Genomic DNA, 18,169 nt, shown 5'->3' with positions numbered 1-18,169 from the left:
CTAGCCCAGGCGCTTTGCATAAACAAAGAGAGGAGGAGGGACGATCAGGGCACCGCCCCCGACCCGCCCGTGCCCGGACCCCGCGCCAGGCGCATCTCCAAGTCCCCCGCGCGGCCCGCCAGTCCGCGGCCCCTTACCTTGGCCTGGCATTTCCGATGACAGGAGAAGCTGCAAGCTACAAGGGGCGAGACAGAAAGAAAGTTTTAGCCTCGAGGTATGAAATGGAAACTCCGGCGAAATCTCCTCCCACTCCGCCCGCGATCGGCGCTCGGAGGGAAGGAGGAAAGGAGGGAAAGAAGGAAGGAGGGAGGGAGAAAGGCGGAGGGAGGGAGGAAGGGGGCGGAGGGGAGCGGCTGCCGGGGGCCTGCGGACCCTCAGGGCGCGCGGGGAAATGAGAGGCTCGGGGAGCACAGGGGCCGCCCCCACTGGAGCCCCGCCAAGGGCAGAGGTAGCCGGGACCCAGCTCCTTGCCTGCCCCGCCAAACAACTGAGAGGCCTTCTCCGGACCACACCGCGGGAAGGCTGCAGACAGCACCCGCGGACCTCTGCACGAGACAGCGCGCCCCTGTGTGCGAGACACACACACACACACACACACACACACACACACACTCACCAAGGACCTCTCCCCCAGACACAGCCGGGTACACAGAGATGACAAGGAGACCCCTTGACCCAGGCCGCCAAAACACACCATTTCATGAGAGACCTTTGGAGTCCAGCCTGACACAGACACCCAGACAGACGCGCACACAAACTCCATGTGCTGTGGGCGCGCGTGCGCGCGCGCACACACACGCACACACTCACAATCACTCAAAACTTGCTCCCTCCTCCCACCACCAGAAGCTGGAATCAAATTTCCTATCAGGTTCCCAAAGCCTGGAATGTCCCCAGCCCAGCCGCTCCACCCCCAAGGCCCTGGAACTTTTCGGAGGCATCTGGCTGCAGCTCTTCCCTCCCCACCCCCACCCATCCTGTCCAAGCCCATCTTGTCTTGGAGTAAGGAGGTCTCGGGGATGGTTTCTGTGCAAATTTGGGTCTTGGTGGCTGTCCAGGGTCTGCAGAGGTTAGTGGGTCAGGCATTGATGAGAGAACCTGGACTGGAAAGAATGGGAGCCACCCTGACCCCCAGACCTTAACAGCCCCAGCCCAGGACAGTGGCCTGCTTGCTCCTTCTGCCCATCTACAGCACCTCACCCCACCCAGATTCCAGCTGACTTGATCTCACCAGAGACTTGCAGGGAGATGAGGGTGCAGATTCAGGCTGGAGCAGCCTCAGGGCTCCAGGTACCCACGCTAAGCCTCACTGACCCCAAAAGTGCAGGTGGGGAGATGCAGCAGGCAAACTGAGGGAAGAATGGGATATGACCTTCACCACTGCCAAGCTTAAGACCTTCTCTCAGGACCTTGTATTGGCCCACTTGGGTCTATGACTCAGCCAGTGATGAGCAAGGCTTTCCTGACCCCAGTAGCCAACCATCCCACTCAGGGACACCACCCTCTCGGCACCAGGACATGCTCCTGAGCCCTCAGTCATACCCAGCCAGCCAGCCTTTGTGTCTCTCCCACTGGCCTGGCGCCCCACCCTAGGTGGCAACTCCCTCTATTCCAGAAGTGTTTCCCTCTCTGCCCCCCCACCCTCGCCTTCTTTGGCTCCAGAGAACATGGCTCCAGTCTACAGAAATTTCTCTGTTGCCATCTTGGTTCCTACCTTCTTTCAAGTAAGGATGTCTCTCTCTCTCTCTCTCTCTCTCTCTTTCTCTCTCTCTCTCCCCCCCGTGTGTGTGTGTGTGTGTGTGTGTGTGTGTGTGTTTCTCCGAGTAGTGCCTGATACACAGCAGAGGCTCAATAACTATGTGCCCAGTTGAACCTGACAAGATCTCCCCTAAAGTTTATATGTACATCATTGCATCATCTTGCTCTCAGCCTGTTCCTAAGCTATAACCCCCGCAATATCCCATATTAAACCAAAAAGACATTCCTAAGTGTCCACCCTGGAACCTTAACACCAGGCTAGACATCACAGGCACTATGGCAGTTGGAGCTGTTTTCCTCCTCCAGTGTACCTTTCTTATAGCAGGTTAACTCCCCACCTGACTCAAGAGCCTAGGGAGCATGGCCTAAGGCATTCATACCATATGGCAGAAGCCAGGACAGTATCTGCTTCAGGCCCAGAGACCACAGACCACAAAGTATTTTTGTGCAAGTTAGAAGAAAGGCTTCCTTCAGTAGACCAGCTCCATGAGCCACAGCGGGACAAGTGTGCACTGCTTGTGGGAATGGGGGAAGCTGCCCCCTCTACGGGCAGACCCAACCCTGTGCCGAGAAGCATGGCTTGGTGAGCACTGCATGGGCTGCTTACTGTGCTCTATTGGGAAGGCACCCGGTGGCTTACAGGACCATACAAGGCATCCCTGCCTGTCACACAGTAGGCAGACACTCAGCACCCACCTATGAGTGGAGGGCAAATGGAGATGTCCCTAAGCAATTGCAGTACAAGGTGCTGAGTGCTCCCACTTGCCCTTGGCAGCAGCATGGTGGGGAACAGGGGAAGAGGATTCAGCCTCACACACTGAACACAGGTGACAGGTCCCAGCAGACCAGGTATGACCACTCCCACCGAAGCGTCTGCCCTCAGCTGAGGCCTCTTGCTGAGTCCCCTCCCGAGAAAGCCCCTTTCCAATCTTGGTCACCTTGCCCAGGCTTTCAAGGGGCAACATTTTTGCTCTGACTCGCACTCCAGATTAGTGACAGTCAGTGCACTACAGAAAGGGAAACCAAGGCAGCCAGCCCCTGAGGTGTGTCCCTGCCTGTCGCCTCTCCCACATTGAGGGCCTCATTCACCAGCAGTGCTACGGTCTGAATCAGGATGTCCCCCCAAAGCCCACATGCACAAGACTTGGCCCTGAGCCCACGGTGCCACTAGGAGTGGTGCAATCCTTAGGAGGTAGGGCCTGGTAGGAAGAAGTTAGGTCATTGGGGGTGTGTCCTTGAAAGGGACACTGGGACCTTGGCCCCTTCTTGTGTCTCTCTCCAGGCCTCCTCTGCCATGTACATCATCTGCAGTATACTGTTCCACTACAGACCCAGAGAAACAGGGCTGAATGCCCAGGGGCTGAAACCATGGGCCAGGATAACCCTTTCCTCCTTTAAGTTAATTTTTCTTGGGTACTTTTGTCACAGTGATAAAAATCTAACAGAATCAGATGCTACAGAAATGACAGTGTGTGGCTTCTGAGACATAGCCCTGAAAGGCATTGTGACTTCAGCTCTAGTCTCATGGAGCACTCATCCTGGGGGAAGCCAGGCACCATATTGTGGGAAACTAGCAGCTCTGCAGAGGGCCCTGTGGTGAGGAGCTGAGGTCCCTGCACCAGCCAGCTCCCACTCGCCACTCGGGCATAGACATGCCCTTCAACACCAATCTGGCCTTCAGATAGTGCAGCCCTGACTAACATCTTGACTCAGCTTCTTAGGAGACCTTGAGCCAGAAGCACCCCGCTGACTCTCAGAAACCATGTGGAATACGCCAGGCATGGTGGCACATGCCTGTCATCCTAGCTACTCAAAAGGCTGAAGCAAGAGGATAGTGAGTTTGAGGCCAGCCTGGGCAATTTAGCGAGACCTTGTCTCAAAATCTCAAAATAAAAATAGGTTAGGAAGGGGCAGGGGAGATAGCTCAGTAGGATAAGCGCTTGACTGGCAAACTCAAGGATCTGAGTTCAATCCCTGGTTCCGCAAAAAAAAAAAAAAAAGGTTAGGGGTGTAGCTCAAAGTTCCCCAGTACAGGGTGGTGGAATTGCTATGTGTGATGACAAGTCAGCATTTGTTTCAAACAACTAAGCCTAAGGGTCATTTTTCACACAGCAGTAGATAAGTGATACGCAGAACAGGACACAAGGTCCCTTAAGTAGCAAAGGATCAGCAGCTGGAGGATGCTGAGACTAAGACCAAAGACATCCTCCCAGCCCTGCTCTTAACTCCTCTCCTTTCCTCACACTACCATTAATCATCATGTCCCAAGCAAGTAACTTTTTCTGCGCAGTTCCCAACTGTGTACCAGTTCACACTGGTGATTCTTTTCTGGCCTAGTCTCCCCACCAGTCTTGTCTCCCTGTGTCATCAATTTCTGATAGCTGAGACACAATAGTCAACACCTAAGAAGTAAAAGAGGAAAGGTTTATTTCGGTTCACATTTACAGCTCATGGTAGGCTGGCTTCCAGGTAGGTCAGCATTGCCAATGAGAGCTGCTAATGGCTAGGTAGGCAGGAGGCAGAGAGACCTCATTCAAGGGGGAATCCCAAGAGAGATAAACTCTTGCAGGCCACACCCCCAGGGACCTGCCTCTTCTAACCAGGGTCTCACCTTCTACTAAGAAGTCAGCTATGAGCTTCTCTAATAGTCCCACCTATAAGTGCGTGAGCCTTTTGGGGAACACCATCTAGATACAAACCATAACATTCCACCCCAAAAAACTCATGTGCCTCCCTTTATACAAAATGCATTTGTCTATCACTCAGAATCTGCAAAGTCCTAACAGTTCCTACGTTGCCAAAAAGTCCAAGTCCAAAGTCTAAGACTCAAAGCAAACTTAGCTGTGAGCCACTGTAAAACTCAAAAAGAAAATTAAACACTGCCAACATATAATGATACAGGGTAAACATTCCTCTTCCAATAGGGAGAAATAGGCGGCTAGAGAACAATGGGACCAAAGAAGACCAAAACCCAATGGGGCAAACATTAAATCTTGTAGACCCACGTCCCGCAAGCTGCGGTGAGACCCACTCTCTCAGGGACTTGGGCAGCCCTGTCTCTATGGCATTACCAGTAACTGTAGCCCTCACAACTTCTCTGCTGGGCTGGATTTGCTCACTCTTTGTGACTTTGCTTGCATGCTTCATGTTACCAGCTTCTCCAGCTTCCTGGGCTCTCCACTGCACTGCCAGCTTCACCTCCACAGCTTTATACCCTTCCCTCTCAGGGCACACTGCCTGGCCTCCCAACCCTTCTCCTTAAATCTAAGTGGAAGCTTTTCTGATCCAACAACGCCTGCATTCTGCATGTACCTAAAACCAGCACCATGTGGATGGTACCAGGTTCTGCTGCCCCTCGAGCACTAACCAGAGCCCCTTGAATTGTGGCGGCACTGGCTTCTGAGTGCCTGGATGGCTGAGAAGGATGAACTGAATTCTAGGGAACCAACATCCTAGGCTGTTGCTTTTCTCCAGCAGGGCACCATAGTCTTTTCAGAGCAAGGTCTTTCCCTTGTGAGCATGGAACCTTGGGAAGGGTGGGGTTCTGTTAGTTCCTGCGATGCCCTCAGGCCATTTTTCTATCATCCTGTTATAAAATACTTGGCTTCTTTTCAGTGTTAATCTTTTTTGAAACCAAGCTCTCCTCTGCTCTATCTTTTCCTATGCTTTTTTCTGGCAAAACTGAACATTTTTTACATGCACTTTTTGCTCCTGTTTCTCACAGTACATCTCATTAAAGGCTGGAGGCAGTAACCATGCTACTACCTAAATATTGCACTGCTTTGAAACCTCCCATGTCAAGTTAATTAGTCTACCACCCTTAATCTTAGTATCCCACCAAGTCCCAGGCCATGAACAAAGTGTAAGCAAATTTTCCACCAGAGCATAACATACATGGCCTGGAGTCTACCTGTTAACATGGTCCTTCTCCCCAACTGAAGCTTCCTGACTCTGGCCTTTATTGTCAAGAGTTTTACCCACATTCTGAGCGCCGATCAGAATCTCCCATCTAGCTCAACTTACAGCATGCTAGGATTGCTTCTCCCACTGGCATCTCCAAACCTTTCCGAACTCCTACAGGCCAGTTCCAAAGGCTTCCAAATCACATGGTCAGGTAGCGTCACCACAATGATCCCACTCCTAGTACCAAAATCTGTCTTAGTTACTTTCTGGTTGCTGAGACAATACCCAATAAACAGGAAAGGTTTATTTGGACTCATATTTACAGCGCATGGTCAGCTGGAGCCAGTGCAGGATGGCAGAGCAGAGGAGAGCTGTTCATGGCATGGTGGACAGGAACAGAGATCAAGGAAGGAGCCATAGATAGAGAAAACACTTTCAGCCCATACCCCATGATCTGGCTCTTCCAACAAGACCCCACCTTCTAACTGCAAGTCAGCTATAAGCCCTGATCATCCACCTTCTAAAAGCCCGGGCTGTGAGTTTATGAGACTCTTGGGGGATATCCAGAAGTAAACCATAATATCTTGCAATTGACGCATCATTCTCAAATGCAAAACTGACCACATCATACATACCTAAAATCTTTTATCCAGTTCTGTGCGCCTTGCAATGCCCTGCACCACTTGGCCTTGCCTCCACCTCCACCCAATGCGTCAATGGTTTGTGCCATACAACACTTCCCAAATGGACCTTTGAGTCTTTAAGGAGCAGTTTGGAATGGTGAACTCATACACAATCTCCAAGGCCCAGTTCCCTCTAGGATGCTTGACAAGTCATCATCTTAGAAACATGGGTCAGTAGGTTACCAGGCAACAACTCTGCTGACACCTTGCTGTGCGAACTGTGGGCAATAAATGTCAGTTGCTTATAAATTACACAGCCTAAAGAATTTTATTATAGTAGCATCAACAGACCAAGACATCCCCCACCACAGTGGCCATCTTTCTCCTTTTTCCCTCTGCCCAAGGAAGGGAAAATCCTAGGTTCTAACCTTAAAAATGTCCCAGGGATACTGGGGAAGCACCGGGCCGGAGGTACAGCAATGCTCCCTCCACAGTGACGTTTCTCCTCAAAGGCACTAAGTGAGCAGTACAGGGGAACAAGTTGGGGAAAGCCCAGAGCCCTGGCTCCTGGCATCCCTGAGCCTCCCACAGCCTTCACACACACATCTTGGGGTCAGTCCCCCAACCTTGGCAGACTATGGTAGCCCTGTGCTCCTTGCAAACTGCTGCAACTATAAGCTCCCCACAGTGGCCCCCGTGTGAGTGCCTGCGAGATGGGACCTAAGGAACGCTCCCATCAACCCCAACCTTGTGTGGGGCACCAGGAGCTCTTGTCTGCCTGTGGGGTCAGCACTGCCCCCTACCTAGGACCAGGGTCAGCACAGACATCTGTGGTGGGGAGGGGCCTGGAGTACCTGATGGGGTGGAGAACTGCACCCTGGCCCAGCTTTCAGCCTGTTCCCGCTGAGTTGGACTACTGAGCTCTGTCGTAGGTTGGCTTCCTGCCTCTCAGGAACACAGGAAGCCAACATTGTTGGGATTTAAATGGCCTTTTCCTCCTGGACTTGGGTCAGAAAATGAGCACACAGCTCCAGTGTGCACCTGACTGAGGCAATAACCATCAGCACACACAACCCACCTGCTTACCCACTTTACAGACTACACAACCTTGCCCGGCCTTGCCCACTGCCCATGGCTTGGGCCAGAATTATGTGGTGGTTAATTTTATGTGGCAACTTGGCTGGCCCACAGTATCCAGATGTTATGTCAAACATTAGATACTTCCAGAGAGGTACTTTTTAGATAAGATTCGTTTTTAAATCAATAGCTTTAAGTAAAGCACTTATCCTCCATGGTGTGGGTGGGCTTCATCCAATCAGCTGAAGGCCTTGGGAGAAAGACTGACTTCTCCAGGCAGGAGAGACTCCTACGAGCATGCTGCTTTTGAACTTGAAATGCAGCCCTTGCCTGGCTCTCCACCCCACTAGCCTTTTGCAGATTTTGGACTGGCTGAACCTTCCCAATCAATGAGCCAGTTCCTTGAACCTCAGTCTGTCCATCTCTCTGTCTCTAACTACACACACTGTTGGCTCTGTGTCTCTGATGAGCCCTGACTAATATAATACAGGCTGTGTCACAGGTGTGCGGGGACACAGTGAGGCTCTGAAGTAGGAATAAGCACAGGCCAAGCTGGCCCCACCCCCAGGCACCTGGAGCAGGCCACCGAGACGGGGTGTGGTGGCGCACACCTGTAATCCCAGTGCTGCAGAGGCTGAAAACAGGCGGATCACTATGAGTCTGAGCTGCACAGTGAGACCCTGTACCAAATGCATTTTTAAAAAATGAAGTAGAAATAAGAAGCTCTCCTAGATTATCCTGTCTGGTAGTTTTTAATTTTTATTTATTTATTTACTTTTTCATTTATTTAGAAACAATACAGAATTTCGCTAAACAACATGATAGGAATTCAGCAATGGTTGTTACATTGCATACAGTCGTCTTCATATTAGCTGTCCTCTCTCTTCCTGCCAATGGGCCCTCGCATGTCCTCTGACCGATGGCTAGGACTCAGAGATAACGTGCCCTGGCCCAGCCACGTCTCCACTCACATACTCCTCACAGTAACCTAATGAGGGAAGCACTGCTGTTTGTCCCACTTCGAAGGAAAGCAAACAGGCTCAGAAATTTGGGAACCTGGTCAAGCAAAGTCCTCACTAGGAAGGGTCACAGCTAGCATCTGAATCCAGGACATCTGAGCCAAGTGCAAAACTACCACACCCTCCTGCCTCGAAACATATTTAACTCCTAAAACAATAGCTGCTTTGGCTGAAGTGGGAACTCCAGGGGTTCCCCAAGCTCACCTCTTTCCTACCCTCATGGAACCTAGAGCACCGCCGGGGCCCCACAGCTCCTTTGCAGCACCATCTAGAACCCACATGCTGTCCCAACCCCCTCACTTGGAGAAAGAACAAAGGTAGGCCCAGAGAAGTTAAGTGCCAGGTTTGAGGTCACACAGCTAGGCAGTGGCAAGGCAGAGCTATAAATTGAGGGCATCCAACCCTACCAAGATGGTTCTGATGGCTTCAAGATCTTCAGCTATGGGGGGAAGCTGGGGTTCCCAGTGGGATAATGTGGAAAAGAGTTCCCAGAAACAAGGGAGGGCTCTGGCTAGCTTCCCCCAGTAGAAGGCTTCCTGTCTTCCTCCGTGTGTCTGGCTCTGAGAAACTGACCAGAAAGCACTGAGGGGAAGTGGCCCAGGCCTAGGCCCCAGCACAGCCCCACTGGAAGCCCTTGGACTCTGGAGCTGGTGTTCTGGTCTCCACTGTGGGTTTCAGAGCTGGCCAAGGCTCTGAGTCCACACAGCCTCCCCAAGGTTCCCAGGATTCTTAGGACTCCTCTAGAGCACTGCTTTGAGTCCAAAGAGGGAAAGCTCCTACACATCCCTCAAAACCCAGCCTGCATGTGCCTTCCATGATGAAGCCTGACAAAAACATCTCTGCTGAAATAGAGTCAGCTTTTCCCCTCTGCATTAGCTTTACCCTTGCCGATGTGCCTATGTGCGCCTATCTGTGCCCATGATTGCCATGTGTCTGCCTTCCCAGTGAAGTGCGGGCTCTTGACCCCAGTACCCAGTACAGTATCCAGCCCAGAGGATAACCCAGCCCATGAGCATCAGAGGGAGGTAAGGTGTCTGGAGGAGCGAAGAACCCTGTGCTGGGAAAGCCACCCAGCCTTTGCAGATGTTAGAAAAGAAATTTCCCAGGTCCTCCCTCTCTCTGAGCCTCACAGGGAGTCCCTGGTCCAAAGCTGGCATTCTTATGTCAGATGAGGAAACTGATGCCCAAAATGTGAAGAGACTTCACCAAGGTCACACAGGACACCCAGCGCTGCTCTCCCCCCATGGTCTCATGCATCTCTGTCCTCAGCACAGAATCCTCACACAGGTCTCCAGCATTGGCTCTCGTCTTACACACGGAACTGCGCTGTTCCTACCCTTAGACTCCAGGAGATGCAGGATGAGGGTTGCTCTTAGCCCCATGACCTCTGAGAAGCAGGCTCAGGAGGGTAAGGGCTCACTGGATCTGGGGTACCTCTCTGCACGCAGCCGCGTCCTGCCTATAAGTCCCTGCACTCTACTTCCTTGCCTGCCTTGTTTGTCTTTGCGTGCACAGAACCAAGGGTAGACGCTCCCACCCCAACCATAGCTCACAAAACAGAGACACAGGAGAAGGGGCTAGCAGAAAGATAGCCTGGCCACCGGCCACAACCAGGGGAAGCCAACCACAGGGTCTCCCCGTGTCCTGGGCTTCCCTCTGGAAAAGAGCACAAAACATTACCAGCCCCAGGGAGAGTGACTCTTGGGCCTTGAGTTTCACCCATCACCTGCCAGCCAGCAGATACTCACCATGTGAGAGCCAGGGCTTGAAGAGGGACAGAACCAGGGAGCACAGAAGCCCTGGGACTAGGGCTCATAGACCACCCTTAGCCACGCAGCCAGGGGACAACTTGTATGTATAACCATAGCTGCTGGCCCTCCATGGATGGATGGATGGAGGAATGGATGGATGGATGGATAGATGGATGGATGGATGTAATACATGAATATGATAGACATTGGGATGGAATGGATAGATAATATGGATAAGGCCTATCCAACTCATGCCACCACAATCTCTTGGTTCTAAAGCATACAGAAGTGATTCATTCTCGTGTCTCCCACCAGTGAGCCAAGGGGCCCTGCGCTCTGCTCCAGGCCCAGGGTCCTCAGTCCTGCTGAGGGAGCACACAGCCTGTAGAGCCCAATCTTCCCTTCTCCCTTTCTAGGCCCTGCCCCTACGTCTTCCGTGGCCCAGTTCTGACACCTAGTGGTGTTTCTGGAGTGTAGCCCTCACTTTCTTTCCTCTTTCTACCAACTCCCACCCCTTCACCAGTATGAACTACAGCTGCCAAACCAGCCTGGCCAATCGCACAGCTCCACACTGGTTCCCTCCAGCAGGGTCAGATTGGGATCCAGGTGAAACCAGAACCATCTGTAACTCACCCTGAGAGCCCTGCATGCACTTGAAATTCACATGTCCTGTTCAACCTGAGCCCTCAAGCCAGGTAAGCCTGAGGAGTGGATGCCACACACATGACAGCCAAGGGAAACCATAGCCAAAACTGTGCCCAAAACCACAGAGTCCCCAGGACTTCCTTCTCCTCCTACCCCTAGCTACTTCACATCTCAGCAGCACTGAGGGTCACTGAAGAGGAGACACCAGAGACAGAAAGGAACTGGAAGGAGAGGGGACAGCTGAAAACTAACTCATGCAGCCCTGAGGCACAGGCCAGGGGGAAGGGCTGTTATACAAATGAAATCAAAAGCCCACCCTCAGCAAATCCCTGGCCTCAGCCTAACCCACCAGCAAGTTCCAGCCAGAGGTCTTGTTAAAAGGGTGACACCATGTGGCTGATTTTGCCACTGCAAGAATTCCTGTTGCCAGCTAAATGCTGGGTGTCCCTGTCTTGCCCTGGGTTCAGGACAACAGATAACAGATAACACTCCGCCCATTTCCTGGGATTCACTCCACACAGTCACAGCATTCGCTCCATTACACACTTCCAGCCTAACACTCCTGCCTCCAACATGCAGCTGAGACGCTCTGACTACCTCTCCCCAAACCCGGGGACACAGCTTAAAAACCCCATTCCAACCAGCCAGAAGTGGGCATTGACAGAGATGTGACCCATATCAGCCTCAGGCTCCTCATCCGTGACACAGGGACACAGAGCAGTGCCTTCAGGTGTTGGAGCTGGACGGAACTGCGCACACAAGTCTTAGTCCCCCATGGTGCTTCAGAAACAGTTTGAAGGCTGGATGAGGGAAGGGAGTAGGGGACAGAGGCTGAGTGAGGGAACCACGAGAGTGAAGGCTCCAGGGCCAGAATGAGCATAGGTGTCCGCTGAGCACAGGTGACGTGCTCGGCCCTCACAGGACCTGCATGGGCCACAGCTGGTTTGAGTACAGGGCACAGGGCAGGAGCACAGGGCAGGGAGCCGGGCAAGGGCTGAGCCTGCCAGGCCTCGCAGCCCTGGGAAAGCTGTGCTGCACGGAGACCTTGAGGTGTTAGCTGAGGAAGTAATGTGACCAGATTTACACTTCCAGGTCCCACGTGCAGCTACTGTGGAGGGCACTGGAGAGGTCAGCAAACCAGACAGGTGGGGGCTACTGTCAGCCATCTAGACCAGAGATGAGGACTGCGCAATTGGGGGACAGGTGCTGAGATGCAAAGGGACTCTAGCTGCATCTGGGGACCATGGCGATTGGTGGGATGGACAAAAGAGAGGACACTTGGGGATGCCACCAAGAGGGGTGCAGGGCTCCTGATGCTTTTCCTGTGTGGTTTGGCTCCTCTGTGATGGTGACTGCCACATCCCAGGCCCTCCTGGGAGCACATGGAAATAGCAGTTGGAGAAGCCTGGCACCATCACGTCATACATTGACTCTAATTCAGGCCTTCTTAAAGTCACCCCAAAATGCCACTAGGGGAGGACTGCAGCTTGATTCCTTTGTGCAGCACAAACAGTGCCAGGCACGTGTCGCTATATACCTCCCACTGCTAACCACATCGCTCCTACCACCCATCCATGCATCTCACACACACCGCCTTCACACATGGCTTCCACACTCCAGCCACACGCAACTCGTACGTGCCTTATACCGCCCACACACCTGCCATCCACACACACCACCCCTGCCACCTTCACACAAGCTACATTCATTTCCATGCCATGTGCAATATGCCACCCATGCTCCCACGCACACGCATCCCATGCGAGGGAGCTCAGCCTCCTGCCCCAGATGAAAACCTGTCCAGCACAGGTCCACCTGCCCAAGCAGCCCTCTCCTGCTCCCAAGCCTCAGGCACCAGCGCTCACCTTTGCAAGTGCAGCCCTCCCGGGTGATGGCCTGGCGGCAGATGCCACAGGGTTTCACCTTCTTGAAGGTTTTCACCTTGAAGTGGTGGGTCTTGGGGGCCTCTAGGTCCTCTGGCTGTGGGAGGAAGAGAACAGGGATCAGGTAGGCATGGTGAAGGTTGGGGTCTCCAGAAGGCATCAGGGGCCCTGCGAAGCAGCAGGCAGGACAAGGAGGAGAGGCACAGCCCGCTTGTGGGCTACAGAAAGAAGGTGTCCAGAGACTGACAACAGTGTGGGGGTGACAGGACGCTTGCCCCAGGGTGGACAGAGATGAAGATTCAGAGAATGTCTAGAGGCTCCAGCACCCAGAGTTAGCAGGCCTCCCCCCGGCTTCCCATTCATCATCTTTATTACTTCTTTACTAGGCCATGACTTACACACAGGAAAGTGCACTAAGTTTAAACATAAAAGTGTATTACTAATTGAACTAGGGATGCTGCTCAGTGGGAGGGCGCTTGCCAACCATTTGTGAGGATTGGGGTCCATCGCCAGGATTGCCCCTTTAAAATTATGCACCCCGCATGGCCGCACCCAAAAAGCTCCCTCATCTCCCTTCCCAGGCAGTCCTCCTCCAGCGTAAGCGCTCCTGGGACTTCTCTCCCCAAAGTCTTTACCCCAGGACTGTAAGCCTCGCAGCCATGGACTCTACAGTATGCCCTCCCGTGTTGGACTTCCCTTGTGCAACAGTGATCTGTGAGATGGTCTATGCTGTCACCAAAAGCAGCTGCACCCTTTGTCTCAGTGCCATGTCACATGCCATTGTCTGAATGATTGATGGCCCTCAGCTTCTCCCACCCAAGTCCCCAGCAAGCCACTTCTTTCCAGGCCTTCTCACCCACTCCATCCCCAGCCTGAGAGGCCTCTTCCACCTTTATTTTTATTTTTCTGTCCTTTTTGTGATGAAAATACGCAAGCACAGCTCTTTTCTGCGATCTTAAGAACCCAACCTGGGGCTTCGTGTGTGCTAAGCTCGCTCACTCTCTACCAGCGAGCTAGACCCCAATTCTGGGAAAATGTGACAGGCTAAGTTCCTGCTTTAAACTGTACAACCCCACACTCAAGAAGAGGACAGGCCCGTTGTCCAAGCCGTCCTCTACATCCCACTTGCCAGGACCTCTGACCACCTCTGCTACCAGACTCAGTCTCCCCTCCAGAGAGTACCGCATCCCAGACAGCCTGACAGTCTGTCTTTTATAACCATTCATGAGATCATACTCTGGGCCACAAAGCCTTGCACATCACTGCCCAGCCTTGATGCAGACTGAGGGTGCTCCCTGGCTAGGAGGTGCCCCAGGGGCAGCATCCTATGCCCCTCCGATATCCCCCTCATGTCTAACCTGGTTCTTTCATGTGCAGAGGCTGGAGGGATGTGGCAGTTCGCCATCTATCCCAGGCACAGATGTTTTTAACAGCCCTCTGCACTGGCATGGGTACTTCTGCCCGGGTACACAGAGATAAGATCATAGATGTTGCCCCATGGGCAGGAGGGCTCTGCTCTTCTGACCTCCCTTCTGTGCTGCTAGGTCTAGCATCTCCCAGCTCTGAGGCAGGCATGGGAGGGGACAACTGTGCTTAAAGGAAGAATGGCCAAGACGCTCAGCAAGCTCAGAAGGGCTCCAATTTGGAGACACTGCAGAAGGGAGCCCTGGAGGGAAGAGACAGAGAGGGACTGGGATGAGAGGGACAGAGAAAGGGAAATGCTACCCCGAGAGGCAGGCCAAGGGGGAGAGAGAAAGAGATAAAAGCAGAGGCAAAGAAAGGGACCAACAAGTACATGCAGTGGGAGAGATTAGATAGAAACACACAGAAACTAAGAGGGGAACCAGAGGATCAAAGAGGGAGAGGCAGACAAAAAGACACCAGAGCTCCTGATGACCAAATCTGGGACCATCTAAGCCTCACAATACACAATAATAGTAATGGCCTAAAAGCAACCATTGTGCTATAGAGAAATAGATGAACAAATGGAAGTTTGATGAGAAATGGAGCATTGCTGGAGTCTCAAAGCACTTTCCCTCATCACACTTATAAATTGCAAAGTGGGTGGGGGCAGCTTTTCCTGGCAGTCTCCACTTCAATCAAGTGATCAAAGCAATCGCCAGTAATGGGACAAGTGCAAGTCGTGCGCCTGGGAGGGAGGACTGAGAACAGAACATCACTTCTGCAGCATTCCTGCCAAAAATATAATCAAGAGAAAACATCAGGCCAAACTGAGGGACAGCCTCCAAATTAAATGCCCTGGAATCTTCCAAAGTGACAAGGTCACAAAAATCAAGGAAAGACAGAGGAGAGCTCTAGACTGAAGGAGACTCTGACATGACAAGTCTGTCATGCAACTGCTGATTGTGAACGGATTCTTCCATGCCCACAGAGGATACCTCGGGGACAGCTAGCAAAACTTCCATGGAGTCCAAGGATGACACTGTAGTGCGGCACTGATGTCAGTGTACTAATTTTGAGGCTGTGCCGGATTGGGCAAAGGTACTTGTCAGAAAATCAGGAGCATATTTAGGGATGGTGGAGCATTGTGCCAGCAACTCACATAGTTCAGGGATTTAAAAAAATAATAATAAATAGGTCTCTCCACACTGCACTACAAGCTCTCTGACCTTTGAGACTGTTCTGAAATTCAGAGAGGAACAGGAAATGCAGAATCAAGGGCAGAGGTGGAGAGAACAGAGGGTGCCAGGACCCCAGCAGTGCCCCCTGGTGGCCAGGGTGGGCAGCAGGGATTGCAGGGCAAAAGCAACTAGGAGCTTTTGCAGGGGTGGGGAGTGGGGGGGCAAGGGGAATTGCCCAGTCCTTGACTTCTCTCAGTGTCCCCACTCCACAAAGAAGGACGGAGAAGTCCCCTCCACTCTGCCCACCCCTCCTTTCACGATTCATCTGCTGGCCAGCAGCCTTCCCAGCAATCTCTGTCACAGACATTCCAGGGAGGAGCCCCAGGCCCAGTGTCAACTGCAGCAGTCCTAATCTGGGCAGGAAAGGAGCACGAAGGGAACTGGAGTTCAGATTAAAGATTATCAGGGAGAGACATTCAGAAAACCCCAAAACATCCCCAAGCCTGCTCTTCTACCCCTCTGAGCCCAGTAAAACTTCCCCTACTAGTTTGTTCTCTAAACTCCTGTTCCCACGTCCCAAATTCAACTTTTCCCCCAAAACCCAGAGAAGAGGCTTCACCCCAGAACACAGTAAGGACAGAGGAGTCTCCCAAAAAGGCAATAAGTGACAAGTCCATTGGGCAGATTAAAGGGCTCAGGGCCTTCCCCACTGTTCCACAAATGCCCCTATTTGCCCATCGAGCCCCACAAAATCTGAGTTTCTGGAATAGCTCTGCCTTCTAGGCAGGGGTTCACATTCTGTCTGACCTGGCTCATGCCTCACTAACCAGCACCTACCTCTCCCTGGCTATCACCCCTACCCTGCCCTGGCCCAGGCTGAGGAAGCCCTGGAACCAGAGCCTGGAGATCTGATTCCAAAACTGTCATTGGAATCAGAGAGCATCAGTGACCTTCTCTGGGCCTTGAAGTCCCCAAATGCAAATGAGAGTCGTGAACCAGTCTGAGCTAGATGGAGTATGGGACACAACAGGACAGTCAGTACCTTTGGCATAGAGGAGTTGGGATGATGAGGTGGAATAGGCTGATGGTTACAGACAGCAGGAGGTCTGAGGAGATGTGGCCCCTCTGAGGAGATGTTAGGAAACCCCAATGGGAGGAAGAAGCCCAGCTCTGCCATTCCCATGAGTGGCCCAGACTTTCCCTGTGTTAAAATAGTCACCACCAGGGTTTAGATGTCTCCAGTATGGAAGAGGAGAGTCTAAAGCAGCCTGACCTCCTTGCTTTAGATACTTCAAGGAGCTGTCCCTGGAGAAGAGACCACACAGGACAAATGAGGGAGAAAGGCCAAACAAGCAGAGCTGGACCAGAGGCAAATTGGCACCACCCCAGTGGTAAAGTCTGGGCTGACAAAAAGAACCAGGTTTTTGGGTGCCATCCTATTCTCCTCCCTGGGGTGCTTGGCAGGTACTATGGCATGTAAAGGAACCCCATAAAGTAAACGAGCCTATAAATGCAAAAAGCCATGCAAGGACAATGACTTGTTAGGACAGTAAACTTTTTCCTGACAAGTGGCAGACAGCCCTGCAAAGCTCAGCCCTGAGCCCTGCCCTTGCTGGGCTAGCTGGAGAGATTCAGGAGCAGAGGGGGCCTGGCCACAGCAAAAGCTCCTGTTTCTCCAGCCCATAACTCCTCAGGAGCCAGAACCTAGAGAAGCGGAGGGGTCCAGCTGGGGCCATTCTTCCCTGCCCCTCCACAAGTCCTCCCTGCAACCACAGGTTTTCCAGGCCAGCCCTAAGGGGCACCCTGGCCTTCCCCCACCCCCCCCCCTTCAGCTCAGCCTGCCTGCCAGCTTGCCCAGCCAGAGGGGTGCGGTCCATCTGGCTCGGATGGGCGGCCGTGGCAGGAGTCCTTGGCTTTGGGTGGGAAAAGCTGCTTACTGGTTCCTCCCTGCCCCCTGGGGCAGAGCAGCAGTGGGGGTGTTGAAAGGGGTGACAGCCCCACAGAGTCTCCAGCTCAGGAGTTACCCCTAAAGCACATCCCAGCTCTGCACCCTACAAGGCTCCCTGTAGCCAAGCAACCTAGGATAACATGAGGACAAAGCAGAAGTCTGCCAACCAGTGAGCCTGGAAGCCTGCAAAAGGGTGACCGAAGAAGACAGGACAGGCCTGGAATTCAGCTCCCAGCCACCCTCGAGCAATCCGCACTGATTAGTCTGTGAGGCCTGGTGGGGGCTCCAGATGCGGGGAGTCCCACAGGCAACTTGAACTAAGCTTCCCCTCCAACTCACCTTCACATAGATGAAGAAGTTCCCTCCCTCCCCAGGCCCCCAGCCAGCCAGTGGCCTGCCCAAGTTCTTGGTCACCCTGGTGGAAAACTCTGAGTCACACTCAATGCCTCCCTGCTCTCCCCCACCCTCCAGCCATGCAGTTGCCAGAGCCCATGAAGCCTGCCTGGCTGCCTCCTGCTCATGTCTTACTTGGGCTTCCAATACCCCTGCTCTTGCCCTGTGTGGCCCTGTCACTTCCGCCCATGGCTTATGCAATGGCCTCCCAGGGCCGCGACATGGGTATGCCCACAGTCCACATGGTGCCACTTTTGCCTCCCTCATCCGCTCCTCTACATAACCACAGAATACTGATCGCACTTGGGAATTCAACATCAGTACAATCCTATGATCTAATATGCAGCTTGTATTCGCATTGGCCACCTGCTCAAAAAGATCCATTCAAGCTCAGACTTTGAGGGGGCTTGTGGGTTAGCTCAGTTGTTTAAGCACCTGTGCGGGCAAATCCAGTCATGCACAGGGGACCACAGTTCGATCCCACCCCTACGTGCCTTACCAGACCCGCACTTAAGTCAGCCTGAGACAGCCCAAAAAAAAATCATCATCATCATCATCATCATCATCATCATCATCATCATCATCAT

General features: G+C 52.7%; 1 protein-coding gene across 1 annotated transcript in view; it reads right to left on the bottom strand.

Moving 5' to 3' along the window:
- Positions 1-18,169, bottom strand: part of LOC111812663 (collagen alpha-1(I) chain-like) — a 61,027-nt gene that overhangs the window by 4,769 nt on the left and 38,089 nt on the right. The window contains exons 3-4 of the mRNA XM_023701409.1: positions 12,642-12,756; positions 138-175 (exon numbers count right to left, since the gene is read on the bottom strand). Coding sequence (XP_023557177.1) covers positions 138-175; positions 12,642-12,756 — 153 coding nt within the window. The remainder of the gene's footprint in view (positions 1-137; positions 176-12,641; positions 12,757-18,169) is intronic.

Source organism: Octodon degus, unplaced genomic scaffold (assembly GCF_000260255.1).
Source record: "Octodon degus isolate 3935 unplaced genomic scaffold, OctDeg1.0 scaffold00135, whole genome shotgun sequence".
NCBI lineage: Eukaryota > Metazoa > Chordata > Mammalia > Rodentia > Octodontidae > Octodon > Octodon degus.
The sequence above is the reverse complement of the archived record's forward strand: the minus strand, read 5'-3'. Positions and strand labels throughout refer to the sequence as shown.